The sequence below is a fragment of the Haematobia irritans genome, chromosome 3 (assembly GCF_050003625.1).
Source record: "Haematobia irritans isolate KBUSLIRL chromosome 3, ASM5000362v1, whole genome shotgun sequence".
NCBI classification, from domain to species: Eukaryota; Metazoa; Arthropoda; class Insecta; order Diptera; family Muscidae; genus Haematobia; species Haematobia irritans.
In genome coordinates, this window is record NC_134399.1 from 173,869,812 (window position 1) to 173,888,044 (window position 18,233).

The 18,233-nt window shown below is 31.0% G+C and overlaps 1 protein-coding gene across 8 annotated transcripts in view; it reads left to right on the forward strand.

Annotated features, from left to right (window-relative positions):
* rg (A kinase anchor protein rugose) overlaps positions 1-18,233 on the forward strand; it is a 373,937-nt gene that overhangs the window by 268,452 nt on the left and 87,252 nt on the right. For all 8 annotated transcript variants that reach the window (XM_075298736.1, XM_075298738.1, XM_075298737.1 and 5 more), the window contains 3 exons: positions 3,394-3,534; positions 7,455-7,594; positions 15,293-15,506. In XM_075298736.1, coding sequence (XP_075154851.1) covers positions 3,394-3,534; positions 7,455-7,594; positions 15,293-15,506 — 495 coding nt within the window. The remainder of the gene's footprint in view (positions 1-3,393; positions 3,535-7,454; positions 7,595-15,292; positions 15,507-18,233) is intronic.

Below are 18,233 nucleotides of genomic sequence, written 5' to 3' on the forward strand. Positions count from 1 at the left end.
AAAAAATACACCAGAGAAAATACACCAGAGAAAATACGTGTTCTAAACACAGCAAAATTTAAAGGAAATAGAATAGAAAGCTTAGGTCTGACGAAAACTTTGTAGTGTACATATAAATCAAATTGAATATATGCATAATTTTATTCGATCTTTTTTGTATCAAATAGAAAAGAATTTTTGCCGTTTGAGAGTAAACAAGTATATACGGCCGTAAGTTCGGCCAGGCCGAATCTTATGTACCCTCCACCATGGATTGCGTAGAAACTTCTACCAGAATTGTAATATGGGGGTCGCTTATGTGGGGGCTATATACAATTATGAACTTGATATGGACCAATTTTTGTGTAATTGGGCATCTATTTATCTGAGGGCTATATATAACTATAGACCGATATGCACCTAGTTAGGCATGGTTGTTAAAGGCCATATACTAGCACAATGTACCAAATTTCAACAGACTCGGATGAAATTTGCTCCTCCAAGAGGCTCCAAAACCAAATCTCGGGATCGATTTATATGGGGGCTGTATATGATTATGGACTGATATGGACCACTTTTGGCATGGCTGTTAAACATCATATACTACCACCACGTACCAAATTTCAACCAGATCGGATGAATTTTGCTTCTCCATAAGGCACCGGAGGTTAAATCTGGGGATCGGTTTATATGGAAGCTATATATAATTATGGACTGATATGAACCAATTCCTGCATGGTTGTTGGATACAATCAATCAATCAAGTACCAAATTTCAACCGAATCCGATGAATTTTGTTCTTCCAATGGGCTACGGAGGTCAAATCTGGGGATCGGTTTATATGGGGCCTATATATAATTATGGACCGATTTCGACCAATTTTTGCATGGGTGTTTGGGGCCATATATTAACACCACGTTTCAAATTTGAACTGAATCAGATGAATTTTGGTCTTCCAAGAGGCTCCGGAGGTCAAATCTGGTGATCGGTTTATATGGCGGCTATATATAATTATGGACCGATGTTGACCAACTTTTGCATGGTCCTTAGAGACCATATACTTACACCATGTACCAAATTTCAGCCGGATCGGATGAAATTTGCTTCTATTAGAGGCTCGGCAAGCCAAATCGGGGGATCGGTTTATATGAGGGCTATATTAAATTATAGACCGATGTGGACCACTTTTTGCATGGTTGTTAGAGACTATATATTAACACCATGTGCAAAATTTCAGCCGGATCGGATGAAATTTGTTTCTCTTAGAGGATCGACAAGCCAAATTTGGGGGTCCGTTTATATGGGGGCTATACGTAAAAGTAGACCGATATGGCCCATTTGCAATACCATCCGACCTACATCAATAACAACTACTTGTGCCAAGTTTCAAGTCGATAGTTTGTTTCGTTCGGAAGTTAGCTTGATTTTAACAGACGGACGGACGGACATGCTCAGATCGACTCAGAATTTCACCACGACCCAGAATATATATACTCTATGGGGTCTTAGAGCAATATTTCGATGTGTTACAAACGAAATGACAAAGTTAATATACCCCCTTATCCTATGGTGGAGGGTATAAAAATTGTATATTTATATTTGCGGGTTAAATAATGTTATTTAAATTAAATTTATTCGCATTCGTGTTTTATGGGCAAGAAAGTTTTGGCTTGACAACAATTTTTGCAGAGTAAATAAAAATAAAATTTTATATTTGCATTAATATTATTCGATCTGTTTTGGTACAAAAACATATAAATAAAATTTTATATATGAAGATTCATTTTGTCATTCCGTTTGTAACACATCGAAATATTCTCTATGACCTCATAAAGTATATATAACATATTCTGGGTCGTGGTGAAATTCTGAGTAGATCTAAGCATGTCCGTCTGTCCGTCCGTCTGTTGAAATCACGCTAACTTCCGAACAAAAGAAGCTATCGACTTGAACCTTGCAACAAGTAGTTGTTATTGGTTGGATGGTACTGCAAATGGGCCATATCGGTCCACTTTTACGTATAGCCCCCATACAAACGGACCCTCAGATTTGGCTTGCATAGCCTCTAACAGAAGCATATTTCATCCGATACGGCTGAAATTTGTTATATGGTGTTGGTATATGGTCTCTAACAACCATGCAAAAATTGGTTCATCCGATCCGGTTCAAATTTGGAACGTGGCCCCTAACAACCATACTAAAATTGGTCCATATCGGTCTATAGTTATATATAGCCGATCTCCAATCACACAAAAATTGGTCCATAATCATGGTTATATTATGAACCAAAATTTTATTTCTATATAAAATTTTGTTAAAATTTTATTTCTGTAGAAAATTTTGTCAACATTTTATTTCTATAGAAAATTTTGTTAAAATTTAATTTCTATAGAAAATTTTGTTAAAATTTAATTTCTATAGAAAATTTTGTCAAAATTTTGTTTCTATAGCAAATTTTGTCAAAATTTTATTTCTATAGAAAATTTTTTTAAAATTTTATTTCTATAGAAAATTTTGTTAAAATTTTATTTCTATAGAAAATTTTGTCAAACTGAATTATATACGTATTTAATCGATCTTTTTTGATTTAATATATACCACATATGGACTTACATACAATTTAGAAGACGGTGTTAGGAGGTTTTAAGATACCTTGCCATTGGCAAGCGTTACCGCAACTTAAGTAATTCGATTGTGGATGGCAGTGTTTAGAAGAAGTTTCTACGCAATCCATGATGGAGGGTACATAAGCTTCGGCCTGGCCGAACTTACGGCCGTATATACTTGTTTTGTATCAAATAGAAAAGAATTTTGCAAGTTTCAGATTATAAAATTATATATTTATATTTGCGGTTTAAATAAACTGTTTTCAATTTAATTTATTTTTTTTTTGTCATTCGTTCCTATGTTAGTTATCACAAATTAAATAAAGAAAATGCAGTCTGACATTCTTAACTTTATATATAGACTCTCCAATAAATTCATATGCATATCTAAAGGTACAACATAGACATCGTTCAACAAACCTATTTACAAAAAAAAAAAAACAAACAGAAAAAAAACCAAAAAACGCCATAGGCATTATGGACGAACTCATACCAAATTTTTAATTAAAATCTTCTTTTATATGAACGAATAGATTTCAAATCTAAAAAAAAGTCATCAAATCAATATTTTCTAAAAAAAAGTTTACAATTAACCATTGTTGTGTTGTATAATTAATATAAATAAAATTCCAAATAATGTATACGCCACCTGGTACATAAGCTTTTAGGTACAGCACCTGCTTGTAATATCTTCAATAGTTTGTTTTGTGGGTACATTTTAAGAACTCCACTTTTTTGCTCATACATATTTCTATTCTTTGAAATTTTTTTAATACGAAATTTTCTTGTCTCTTTCACCTCTCTTTAGGTATTATACGATGGCAAACTATCGAATGCCATTGTATTTATGTATAATCCAGTTGCTACAGATGGTCAACTATGTTTGCAGTCAGCACCCAAAGGAAATGTATCATATTTTGTACATACACCACATGCACTTATGTTACAAGTAAGTATAGATTTTCTTTTTCTTTGATAACAAAAACCTAGCAAAATGCAAAAAAAAGATGGAGAATAAAATTTGTACATATTTGTTGGAAAATTCCAGTATCATAAAAGTTTATGCAAAAAAATACATATATGCATAGTAAATATTTAATCTTTGAATCATATGAACACATATATTTTATGAAATGAAAAAGGAATATTTGCAAAAATATGAAAAGTCATCAACTTAAGCCTTTAGGTGGGAATAAAGTAGAATCAACAAGTCGATATAGCTGCAAGTTCGGCTGGTTCGAATCTTAAATAACCAAAATTGATTAGCTTTATGGAACACATAATCTTAGTGGATTATAATCTACATATGAGGGTTGCTTTTTGCATTTCGGGATCAGAGAACAAAACCAAATATTAATTGTCGAAAATCACCTCATTGGTTTTCAAAACATTCCCCATTAATCCCCATTTTTATGAAGCTCCGTTAGTGTTTCGTTAGCTAACGAACTCTTAACCCGTACTATGGACATATCTGTCATTTTGCCTATGTATTCCATATACCACACGCAAAAAAATAATTCTTTCCTCCCAAACGAAATTTTAGACAAACAAAGTTCGTTTCTCATTTGCTTTTCGCTGTAAGGAAGTGTATTTGGGAGAAAAGTATATACTTTTTGTGATAAACGTTTATTCTTTTCCATGTAAAAACAATTTCATAAGGACAAACTCAAAAAAAAATGCATTTCCCTCTAATTGCATTTTCCCTCACATCTTTCTCACATCCACGATGTTATTAGTTCTTAACACCTTTTCCTGTAATACCAACAATGTAGAATAAATTATACCATTTTATAAATTTTTAAATTTTTTTTACCTTTCGCCTGGACGGAGAATCGAACCGCGGACCATGCACTTTGTAGGCCAACACACTAACCACTGAGCTATGTACCTGTTATGGTCATCAATAGATAAATATCCATATAAGTTATATTTATATAGTATAGCTTGCGGCGCCCACGAACCGAATAAACAAAGTTTGTTTAACAGAAACAAACATTTAGTTTAGCACCTTTGTGCAGTGGTTGCTACGTCCGACTTGCATGCCAAGGGTCGTGGGTTCGATCCCTGCTTCGACCAAAGTTTTTGTTTTTTTTTTTTTACATATATTCCAGATATGTTCGGAAGATTCCGAAAAAATGTTCAACATTACATTGTAGTATATTAAATTTTGAACTGTAAAATGTGTATTATTAAAGACCTAAAGTCAGAAAAGAACAGTGTTTGATATAAACGAAATGGACTGTGTTGTTGTTTCAAAAATAACTTTTTTTATTGAAAAAATAAAAATTTTGTAACAAACGAATTTTTTTGGTGATAAAAGTTTAAAATTTTCGAAGCAATTCAAAAAACTCTAACAAAAGAAAAACGTTTTCGGTACACGTTTTCCAAACGTTTTTTTTCTTTGCGTGCAGTTAGGAACTTAAGTGGTGAAAATTGTTCAGTTAAGGTGAGTACTATGTTCGGGTTTTTCACCAAAACACTAAACTAAAAGTACAAACATATGTATGAAGACGATTATATTTTGATCAAGTCTTACCAAATAATGGAAGGAAAAGATCCAAGGAATTGATTGCAAATAATTTTATATTTCTATGTTAATTAATTAAAAAAAGTAACCGTGAAAACAAGCTGGTTTTCAGCTGTAAAACTGAACATAGTACTCAGCTTTAAAGTTAATCGGAGAGAAGATATTTGCAAATTACTTTCTATTAACTGGCAGTTAAAGCCTAACGGAGCTACATGAAAATGGTCGTAAAATATATAAATTTTTGCATGAGTTTAAACCTATTGTCGAATCGCTTTTGCATCTCTGATTGAGGTATCTCCAAAACATGCATTATTTAACCGCTTTAACCGGTTCTTCAGGTGTCGAAAAAGAGGACTATAAGGCAGATGACCCACGAAATCGATGCTCACAAATGCTGTTGTTTGAGAACTCGCATAGTCGTGGTGAAAAATGATCCGTCTTAAGCGGTTGGGTTTCGTGATTTTTTGGATGATTACTGGCAATCAAATGGTTGTGTACCACGCAGAAATGCCAATTCTGCGCTGTTCTAGTGGCACGATTCCTACATGTCCAGTTTCTTCCGATAAAACAGGCGATCATTTGCTTTGAAGTGCATCGTGCTAGAGCAACTTTTGTTGGATTTTAAGCCGATCCCCCCGATTTGGCTTGCGGAGCCTCTAAGAGAAGCACATTTTATCCGATCCTGCTGAAATTTGGTACATGGTATTGGTATATGGTCCCTAACAACCATGCAAAAATTGGTCCACATCGGTCCATAATTATATATAGCCCCCATATAAACCGATCCCCCGATATGGCTTGTGGAGCCTCTAAGAGAAGCAAATTTCAACGGATCCTGCTAAAATTTGGTGCATGGTGTTAGTATATCGTCTCTTACAACCATGCAAAAATTGGTCCACATCGGTCCTTAATTATATATAGCCCCCATATAAACCGATCCCCAGATTTGGCTTGCGGAGCCTCATGGATGAGCAAAATTCATCCGATTCGGTTGAAATTTGGTACGTGGTGTTAGTATACGGTCCCTAACAATCATGCAGGAATTGGTCCATATCGGTCCACAATTATATGCAGTCCCCATATAAACCGATCCCCAGATTTGACCTCCGGAGCTCTTGGAGGAGCAAAATTCATCCAAACCCGTTGAAATTTGGTATATTGCGTTAGTATATGGCCGCTAACAACCATACCAAAAAATGGTCCATATCGGTCTATAGTTATATATACCCGATCCCCAAAAAATATATACCAAATTTTTATTACTATACAAAATTTTGTCAAGATTTTCTTTCTATTGTAAATTTTGTCAAAATTTCATTTCTATAGTAAATTTTGTCAAAATTGTATTTCTTTAAAAAATTTTGTCAAAATTTCATTACTATACAAAATTTTTTCAAGATTTTATTTCTATAGAAAATTTTGTCAAAATTTTATTTCTATAGAAAATTTTATCAAACTGAATTATATTCGTATTTAATCGGCCGGTTTTTGTTTAATATATACCCCGTATGGACTAACTTACAATTGTTAAGAAGTTGTAAGATACCTTGCCATCGGCAAGTGTTACCACAACCCCAGTAATTTGATTGTGGGTGATAGTCTTTAGTACAAGTTTCTATGCAATCCATGGTAGAGGGTACATAAGATTTATTAATACAAAACTTTTCTTTGTATTTATTTGAATTTATCTTCTGGAAAAATTTCATTCATATTATCCAAACTCCAAAGTTTTTATATTTAATTCTATTTTATAGATCCACAACATGTCGTTTTATCTAACGTATATAAACATTATTAAAATTCTATATGCTTCAGAAGAAAAGCAAAAAGAAAAATTTCCATAGTCAGAAGAATAGCGATACTGCTGTAAAGCTTGCATACATTTTTTGTTACTTCCTGCACCACCATCAGTCGTCTCTCTGGAGTATAAACGATTACATTTTGTTTGGCTTTGACGATGCTGCCAGTCATCCCAGAGTTCCAAAATAAAATTCCTTTGCTAAGGTTCAAAAAGTTGTTGTTTGTATACTCGTTTTCGACTTAAGTTTAACTTTTTGCGGTTTTTTATTTTTGGGGGCCCATTCAAATATGTATAGACATTGTTCTCCAAGGACCTACTTAGGGATAAGAGTTTCTTTAAATTTTTTTTCTTGTGCTTTGTTTCATCTTTGATAGTTCACACAAAAATAACATGGAAAATAAGACTTAACGAAAAACGAGAAAAAATAAAACCAAAAGAATTTGAATAAATCTTAACTTAAATATCCTTTTTTGTCTTTGTCGATTTTCCGGTCTTTGTATTAACCATTTTTCATTTCTCTTTTCCCCTTTAAATTTTCCAGGACGTTAAGGCTGTTGTTACACATTCCATACACTGTACATTGAATTCAATCGGTGGCATACAAGTCCTGTTTCCACTCTTCTCACAATTGGATATGGCCCATGAGGGTATTAGCGATATAAAACGTGATCCAACGCTTTGGTAAGTATACTTTTCGTTTTGTCCCTTTTTGCTTTTATTTTTAGCAATGGCGTTCAGTACTGTTCACTTTACGTTTACATGACTCGCTAGCAATATTTAGCAAAAGTTTGTCCTGTGTAGTTTTCTAAATTATGACAATAATCGTAATCATCTGGTTCATCATCATAATCAAAAATGAAGACTAAGATATTGCTTTGTGGTCGGCGGTTGTGATAAGAATCGCCAAAAGTTATACTATTCTTATTACTCAAGTTCCAAAATAAAAAGTTTTTTTTTTTTTTTTTGTAAAATGAAGTTTATATTGGAACCTTGGAGAATTGTAGCGAAAATCAATGAAGACGGAACAAAGTTTCTTCCATGCCCTATAATTTAGAAAGTTTTTAATATTGTGGTGATATATGAAGTAGGAGTGGCATTAACATTGTTTTGGAGTTTTAATATTTGGAGAGTTAAGTAAATGAATTGGAAACCAAGAAAGTTCCATTTTATTATTTAAGCGCGTCCCGGGATATTTTTATAATTTTTTTTTATTTTCGATGAATTTTGAGATAAGTCTATTTGAATGTTTTAAGCGAAACATTACATTTTGGACAATTAAATATCACCCAACAAGAATAGAAAAGCAATAAAGAAAGTGAAACAACAATGAAAATAAAACTAAAAACATAGTACATAAGTAGTGACAAATTCGATAAGGACCAACGAATGGTACATGGCCTTGTCAAAACACGAAAGTCATCTTAAAATTAAGTCCATCTTTTGAAGAACATTTGTGGATGTACATTAAAAGCAAGAACTTAGGAAGAACTCCACATTTTTTTGTGAGAAACTGTTTAGTTTTAGCTACACTTCACTTTCATGAAGTTACTACTTTTTGCATATTATGAGAATCAACAATTTTTTCTTGAATGTAAATGGAACTATAGATTTTGGATTGTGCACTTTGACTGTGTTCAATTTCCGACCAAAACTATAGCTCGTGTCGCCTTAGTGCCGTTGTTTGGCTAACATATCAGTAAACAGTGTTGCCAATACTGGGGATTTTTCCCCAAATTGAAGATATTTTTTCGTGAATGGGAACGAAATTTCTGAGTTGGGGATTTGGTGGGGAATTTCCATAAATTTGGGGATTTTTTGTGGGGATTTTTTCGAGAAATCGGTTCAATCTTTTTTAACAAAATTTTATTTCTATAGAAAATGTCAAAATCTTTTTATAGAAAATTTTATTTTTTTGTTATTTTTATAGAATATTTTTAAAATTTTCATTTCTATAGAAAATTTTGTCAAAATAGAAAATTTTCTCTCAAATTATATTTCTACATAAATTTTTGTCAAAATTGTATTCCTATAGAAATTTTGTCAAAAAAAAAAAAGAATTATTTCTTTAGAAAATTTTGTCAAAATTTTATTTCTACTCGTATAGAGAATTTTGAAAAATTTTATTTCTGTAGAAAATTTTGTCAACATTTTATTTCTACTCATATAGAGAATTTTGTAAAAATTTTATTTCTATAGAAAATTTTGTCAACATTTAAAAAATTTTGTCTACATTTTTTTTCATTAGAAAATTTTGACAAAATTTTATTTCTGTAGAAAATTTTGTCAACATTTAAAAAAATTTGTCAAAATTTTATTTCTGCAGAAAATTTTGTCAACATTTAAAAAATTTTGTCAAAATTGTATTTCTATAGAAAATGTTGTCAAAATTTTATTTCTATAGAAAATTTTGTCAAAATTTTATTTCATTAGAAATTTTTTCAAAATTTCATTTCTATAGAAAATTTTTTCAAAATTTTATTTTATTAGAAAATTTTGTCAAAAGTTTATTTCTGTAGAAAATTATGTCAATATTTAAAAAAATTTGTCAAATTTTTTTTTCATTAGAAAATTTTGAAAAAATTTTATTTCTGTAGAAAATTTTGTCAACATTTAAAAAAATTTGTCAAGATTTTATTTCTGCAGAAAATTTTGTCAACGTTTTAAAAATTTTGTCAAAATTCTATTTCTATAGAAAATTTTGTCAAAATTCTATTTCTATAGAAAATTTTGTCAAAATTTAATTTCTATAGAAAATTTTGTAAAAATTTTATTTCTATAGAAAATTTTGTCAAAAGTTTATTTCTGTAGAAAATTTTGTCAACATTTAAAAAATTTTGTCAAAATTTTATTTCTGTAGAAAATTTTGTCAAAATTTTATTGTTTACTGTTTACTTTTAGCTACACTTCACTTTCATGAAGTTACTGCTTTTTGCATACTATGAGAATCAACAATTTTTTCTTGAATGTAAATGGAACTATAGATTTTGGATGGTGCACTTTGACTGTGTTCAATTTCCGGCCAAAACTATAGCTCGCGTCGCCTTAGTGCCGTTGTTTGGCTAACATATCAGTAAACAGTGTTGCCAATACTGGGGATTTTCCCCAAATTGAAGATATTTTTTCGTGAATGGGAACGAAATTTCTGAGTTGGGGATTTGGTGGGGAATTTCCATAAATTTGGGGATTTTTTCGAGAAATCGGTTCAATCTTTTTTAACAAAATTTTATTTCTATAGAAAATTTTGTCAAAATCTTTTTTATAGAAAATTTTATTTTTTTTTTGTAGATTTGTTATTTTTATAGAATATTTTTCAAATAGAAAATTTTGTCAAAATTTTATATCTACAGAAAATTTTGTCTCAAATTATATTTCTATATAAAATTTTTTCACAATTGTATTCCTATAGAAATTTTGTCAAAAAAAAAGAAGAATTTTCAATAGAAAATTTTTAGAAGTAAATTTTCGTCCATTAAATACAAGATGATCAAATTCTCATTTTCATATTTCGAGCATTTGGAAGACGATTACCAGTCTCTTGGTATTGCGGTTCAAAATAGTGATCTTATTCAAGCTTGCTGGATTTGAAAAAATATTATTTTTAAATTATTACAGATTTTCTACAGCAGAGCATTTTGCTTTATTATTTTTTTTTTTTTACTTGTCAAAAATGTATTGGGAATTTTTGTGAGGAATTTAAATTTAAATTGGGGATTTTGGGGACAAAAAAGGCAATAGGTTAAGTTAGGTATAGAGGCAGCCCGATATTTCAGGCTCACTTAGACTATTCAGTCCATTGTGATACTACAGTGGTGAACTTCTCTCTTATCACTGAGTGCTACCCGATTCTATGTTAAGCTCAATGACAAGGGACTTCCTTTTTATAGCCGAGTCTGAACGGCGTTCCACATTGCAGTGAAACCACTTAGAGAATCTTAGAAACGCTCAGAAATGTCACCAGCTTTACTGAGGTGGGATAATCCACCACTGAAAAACTTTTTTGATGTTTGGTCGAAACTTGGTTTGAACCAATGACGGGCGGACATGCAAACCAATGCACCACGGTGGCTTCATGCAATATGGCATGAAGATTCACACAAAAAAATATATATTAAATATCAAGCAATTCAGATCCCCATATTTCTCAAGATGATAAATATCGGGATCGGTTTTTATGATGGCAATACCAAGGCTGTGGACTATAGCCAATTTTGCTTGACGCCGACTGCGACTCCAGAATTGTTCAATATCCTCCGGAGACGACTCCCCGTAATGTGATTTGATCTCATATTAATAGCACTCCCATGGTTCTTCTATAATGGAGTGTTAGACAAATGGACCGATATAAATATTCTTATTTGCCATATGTCTTTATGTGTCCTAAAGTATACAAACTTTCAAATTTGACATGAATTGCACATATAAAACCTCATCCTCATTTAGGGACCTAAAAGAACTCTGTAAATGTCTGGCCAATTAATTAAGAAAGGCCTATAAGTCTACACAGTTTTACCCAAGTTTAGATACGTTTAAAGAATTTGTATTTTCTTTAAATAATAAAATATAAAAAATATGCCCATATATGCTTTAGTTTTAGTAAATTAATTTGAAAAACAAAGTATTTGTTAATTTTCAACAAGATTTTTTTTGGTGTGGTTTATAAACAAACAAAAAAAAAAACACATTTAGTTAAGAGGTAAAAAAAATCGGGGGTATGTAAACTTGTGTAAGACTGTGTATGTAGAGGCTTCATTCTTCTAACACCGTGAAATTTCATCCATACAAATGCCTTATTCCATGTTTTCGTTGTTCTATTGAAGACTTCAATGGAATCTAATTTTTACAAATATTTCTTTAGTTAAGAGATATAAAACGTGTTTTAAAATTTGGTTTCGCTGGAGCCGGAATCGAACAAAATTTCGATGACTCCAGCTACGACTCCAACAAAATCTTCACGTTCCGACTCCACAGCCTTGGGCAAAAAACAAAAATAAAATTTCATTCAAATTAAGACAACGACATTTATCATTAACTTAATAGGAACTTTTCATTCAGTCAATGAAAATGTTTGTTATTTAAATGAACTATTTCGTTATTTAATAGAAAATTCATAACAATAATGAAAAGTGGCATTATTTGAATAACGAAAAGTTGCATTATTTGAATGACATTTTTTCATTGGTTCAATTTTAATGACAAATTTGGTTAATATATCTATCACTTGAATATTAAATTGCAATATCTGCTGATCCTACGAGATATTTGTGCATTCGTTTCAAATTGAGCAACATTTCTATGAATATAGACGGACGAACACGTTCAAATTGCCTCAGTCAAATATATTTATATGTATTTTATGGATTTTCAGGCAAATATTTAAATGGGGCACAAATAGAATACAAAAAAAATTTGATAACAATAAATTGCAACAAATTGCGGTTTTTTGTAGAAATTCACGTCAATCATTTTGATAAGTATGCGTAACCTATATTAATTGAAATAAAATCAGTCACATATTGAGCACATTGCACTATTTGCTTAATTATAGACAGACAAAATCAAATAAAGTGTCATTAATTCACACAACAAAAAATTTAAATAAATACAAATTTTGAAGTATGCAATTTATAAATGAAAGAAAGATTGCAAATTGTATTTAATATCAATTATACGCTCCAGGGGCTATTTTTGGCATTAATATTAATTATACGCTCCAGCGTTCAACTTTGAAACATCAAATATTTTCAATAACCATATAAAAAGCGTAATATATATGTAACTACTGAGGAAACCATATAAGTTCACTTTTGACGAACAAGTGATATTAATATATTAGTGATTCAGGCAACAAATGTAAAGGCATATGAGGAAATTTTGTATTACACAGTGCAACACAAAAAATCCAAACAAAAAACAAGTAAGGAAAGTCTAAAGTCGGGCGGGGCCGACTATATTATACCCTGCACCACTTTGTAGATCTAAATTTTCGATACCATATCACATCCGTCAAATGTGTTGGGGGGCTATATATAAAGGTTTGTCCCAAATACATACATTTAAATATCACTCGATCTGGATAGAATTTGATAGACCTCTACAAAATCTATAGACTCAAAATTTAAGTCGGCTAATGCACTAGGGTGGAACAAGTTGTTAGTAAAAAATATTGGAAACATTTAAATTTGAAGCAATTTTAAGGAAACTTCGCAAAAGTTTATTTATGATTTATCGCTCGATATATATTTATTAGAAGTTTAGGAAAATTAGAGTCATTTTTACAACTTTTCGACTAAGCACTGGCGATTTTACAAGGAAAATGTTAGTATTTTGACCATTTTTGTCGAAATCAGAAAAACATATATATGGGAGCTATATCTAAATCTGAACCGATTTCAACCAAATTTGGCACGCATAGCTACAATGCCAATTCTAATCCCTGTGCAAAATTTCAACTAAATCGGAGTAAAATATTGGCCACTGAGGTCAATAAAGTGTAAATCGGGCGAACGATATATGACTATAGTACTAATTGTTCTTCTAGTGCAAAATTTTAAGCAAATTAGGGCAAACCTCTGGCTTCTGGGACCATATAAGTCCATATCGGGTGAAATATATATATGGGAGTTTTATCTAAATCTGAACCGATTTCTTCCAAAATCAATAGGGTTCTATTCTGAGCCAAAAGACACACTTGTGCCAAATTTGAAGTCGATTGGACTAAAACTGCGACCTAGACTTTGATTACAAAAATGTATTCACGGACAGACGGACATGGCTATATCGACTCAGGAGCCCGCCCTGAGCATTTTTGCCAAGACACCATGTGTCTATCTCGTCTCCTTCTGGGTGTTGCAAACATATGCACTAACTTATAATACCCTGTTCCACAGTGTGGCGCAGGATATAATCACTTATCTCAGCCGAATGTACTCGATGAGAGAAGAAAAGTAATGTCTGGATTTTGCTAGATTGGTTCCCGTTCGTCTTTTATGAGCATCTATAGTTTTGTTGCCAAATTCGATTTTGAGCACTTTTTGCAATTTTCGTATGACCATAGCTCGAAAAACGCTGTAAATTAATTTTTGAGGTATCCAGTAAAGTTGTAGTCCTTGACTCAGCCAACAAAAATGCTGAATATATTAAGTCGGAACATATTCATCTTCATGTTCAAAATCGCAAAAATGTCGTTAAAATTACCACTTTTTTCGGTTTTTCTACTACAGCTCCTGAACTGTTGAAAATTTTACCAAACAGTCGTTGGAAGAAATGTAGCCTATAAATTTATGAACAAAAAAAAATGCAAAAGGAGTATCAAAGAGTGGTAATATGAATTTGGCATGTAAGTTGTTCATAATTTTATAGGCTACATTTCCTCCCTCGACTGTTTGGTAAAATTTTCAACAGTTCAGGAGCTGTAGTCAAAAAATCGAAAAAATCGGTGATAAAAGTGGTAATTTTATCCACATTTTTGCGATTTTGAACATGAAGATGAATATGTTCCGAATTAATATATTCAACATTTTTGTTGGCCGAGTCAAGAGCTACAACTTTACTGAATACCTCAAAAATTAATTCACAGCATTTTTCGAGCTATGGTCATACGAAAATTGCAAAAAGTGCCCAAAATCGAATTTGGCGACAAAACTTTAGAGGCTCATAAAAGACGAACTGCAACCAATCTAACAAAATCCAGACATTGCTTTTCTTCTCTCATCGAGTACTTTCGGCTGGGATAAGTGATTTTTTATTTGGTGCTACAACTTTACTGAATACCTCAAAAATGAATTCACAGCAATTTTCGAGCTATGAAAATTGCCAAATGTGCTCAAAATCGAATTTGGCGACAAAACTTTAGAGGCTCATTAAAGACAAACGGCAACCAATCTGGCAAGATTCAGAAATTACTTTTCTACTGTCATCGAGTACCTTCGGCTGGAATAAGTGATTTTATATTTGGAGACAAAAAGTTGAATTTTGCGTCACAATGTTATTGATATGAGGATATCCCTCAAAAACCAAAAATGGATAAATAATTTACAAACATAGATAGTGTACTAAGAAATGAAATATTAGCAAACTAATCAATCGAATATTTTTAATTTTATAATAAATTAAAAAATATAAATTAAATAACATAATACATGTTACGGCCATTTTTATGTGCTCCGTTAGGAAAATATCTTCGCACCGGTCAAATTTAACTGAATTGTGTCAGCAGTTAAGTTCTTAACGGGTATATGGAATATATAGGCAAAATGACAGATATGCCCATAGCATCGTTCGCAAGTTCGTTATCTAACGGAGCTTCATGAAAATGGAGGTTATATTAAACAAATTTCCTATTGAATTTTATTAATTGTCCATATTTGTTTCTCTTTTCAGTTCCAAACTTCTTGGTTTTATATGTGAATTGGTCGAAACCTCTCAAACAGTCCAGCAGCATATGATACAAAATCGTGGCTTTTTAGTCATATCATTTATGCTGCAACGTTCATCGCGTGAACACCTAACACTGGAAGTGTTAGGCTCATTCCTGAATTTAACCAAGTATTTGGTAACATGTCTATCGGCCAACAGTGATTTATTGCTCAAACAGGTAAATTAAACGTAAACATGTAAACAATATAAACTATCAATTGAACAAATAATATCCAACCTTTGTCGTGATTGGCTTTTAATTTAAATTTGTTTCAAATATAATTTAAAAACAATTCAATTATTTTTTTTTATAAAATTTTTAAAATCTATTTAAAAATGTTACGAAAAAAAAATTAATAACCAGCATGTTTCTCTACATGAGTGTGTGTAGTGTTTGAAAGAAATTTAATTACAAATATTTTTTGAGATAAAAGAAAAAAATACCAAAAAAAAAATGCATGACAATGTTTTCTTCTTTTCCTACCCCCCATTTAAAGTGATTTTTCTCTAGCCAAAACTTGAGTTTTGAACAGTGTGACATATTGAATTTATTGAATTCTTGTTGTTTTCTTTTTTTGATTTTGTTTATTCCTAATTTTTTTTTTGGAATATGATGAATATTTGCCAAACCACAACACAAAACAAACACGTACACAACAATAACAACAACCCAACAACCAATCTACCTACCTATACACAGTTAAACTTGGGCTTACGATATCCTTTCAAACGAGTAAATGATTTTAAAATGTTTTTCGTAATAGAATTCTTTCACTATATAATAGATATAAATTGTTTTTAAATAGATACTATGCGCATTGAATTCATAAACATTTGCTAAATTGTTTTTTTGATTTCTTAATGGCGTATGAGTTATTTTAATATGCTATGAACAAATTCATATTACTCATGCGTTACGTAGTACCATTTTGTAAAATGTTTTAATGTAATTTTTTATAGGATGTAATTAGGAATATTTTTGGCTTAGGATGTAATTAGGAATCATTTAAAAATTTTGAAAATTTTGCTTTCAAGATTGAAAAAAAGACAGTTGTAACAATACTCCATAAAATGTAACAAAAACCAAGACACATTTTTTTTTTGGAGTTTGAAAATTTTAAATTTATAAAAATAAAAAAAATAAGAAAGAGCTAAAGGCGGGCAGTGGCTAGTATAGCCAAATCAATCCAACTAAATTACTGGTGTTCGGCACATTTGATATAGATTATAAAAAATTTATGTTATTTTCCACGAGGAATATCTATAATGTCATATTTGTGAAAATCGACCGATACATATATAAGACCTGTATATAATGTTAATCCAGTTTGTTTTGTATTTAAGATCGACTAAAAAATTAAAATTCTATCCGCAACTAAAAATAGATGGACGAAGAGATCCCATCAACGAAATCGAATCATGAGATATTTGCAGTCGATCCGTATTTAAAATATAGAACTGAAACCAATATTTCGGATTGACACATATTCACACAAATCAACGATATTATACCGAGACTACATAATGGTTACAGGTAGAAAAATACTTGAAATCATGCTTATTTTGAAATATTTCTATTTATACAAAATATTGATTTCAAATATCAAAGAGGACGGTTTCGACACTATGTGATTTAGGCTATATAAGGCGTATGAGTTATTTTAATAGGGGTTGAATGTATTCATAACAATCATTCGCCAAATAGAATATATTTTAATAAGCATCTCGTAGTATCATGAGAAAATATAGCGTACACAGAAAAAAATTTCACGAAAAATTTTCCAATTCAAATTTTAATTGAGTCTTAAAAAATATTCAATTAAAATTTTAATTGAATCTACAAATTTTTTAATTGAAGCAAAACACAAACACAAAATTAATAGTATCAATAATTTTTTTTTTTAAATTGGATAAATTATTTTTTTAATTGGATCAATTAATTTTTTAATTAACCTTTAATTAATTTTTTAATTGATACTATCATTTCTGTGATTGAAGACATTTCAATTAAAAAATTAATTGGATCAATTAATTTCGTGATTGAATCAGAAATTTTTTTTTTTTGTGTATGAGTCAACATATATTAATAGATGTTTAAAATATTCATAACACCCACTCGTTTCTTTTAAAGTATTTTATTCTTCTATAGAATATATTTTCTTCATTTCTAGCGAAGTCAAATCATTGACTCATTTCTAGCTAAGTCAAATCATTGACTCAAAAGCGACATTAATACTGCAAGTTTTTCTATTGTCTTTATACTTCTTGCCAATTAATGTTAAGAACATTAATATTTTCTATAGTTCTACCAAGGAGACATTTCGGGGAAAAAACGACAATATCACTGCCTTTTTGTACTTTTGTGATATTTCAAAAACTGTCTATTTATACAAAATGCAAAAGTGAAAGAGTATATATGGCGTATGAGTTATTTTAATAGGGGTTAAATGTATTCATAACACTCATTCGCCACGTAGAATATATTTTAAATAGCCCCTCGTGGTATCATTTTTGGATTGTTGAAACCATTTTGAGCAGCTCAAACACATTCAGAAATGTCACCTTGTTTACGGCGAGGTTAATAATACCTCTGAAAAAGTTTTTGGTATTCATTTGAAACTAAGACTGAACCCATGGGCTTTTGGATGGAAGCGGACGTGTTAGCCATAGCGAAAATCGACCGATGCATATAAAATAGACCTGTATATAAGGCTAATCCAGTGTATTGTGTTTAAAAATATATTCTATTTTGATAACGAACGACTAAAAATTAAAATTCTATCCGCAACTAAAAGTAGGTGGACGAAGAGACCCTATGAACGAAATCGAATAATGGGATATTTGCAAGTCAATCCGTATTTAAGTTATAGAACTAAAACCAATATTTCGAATTGACACATATTCG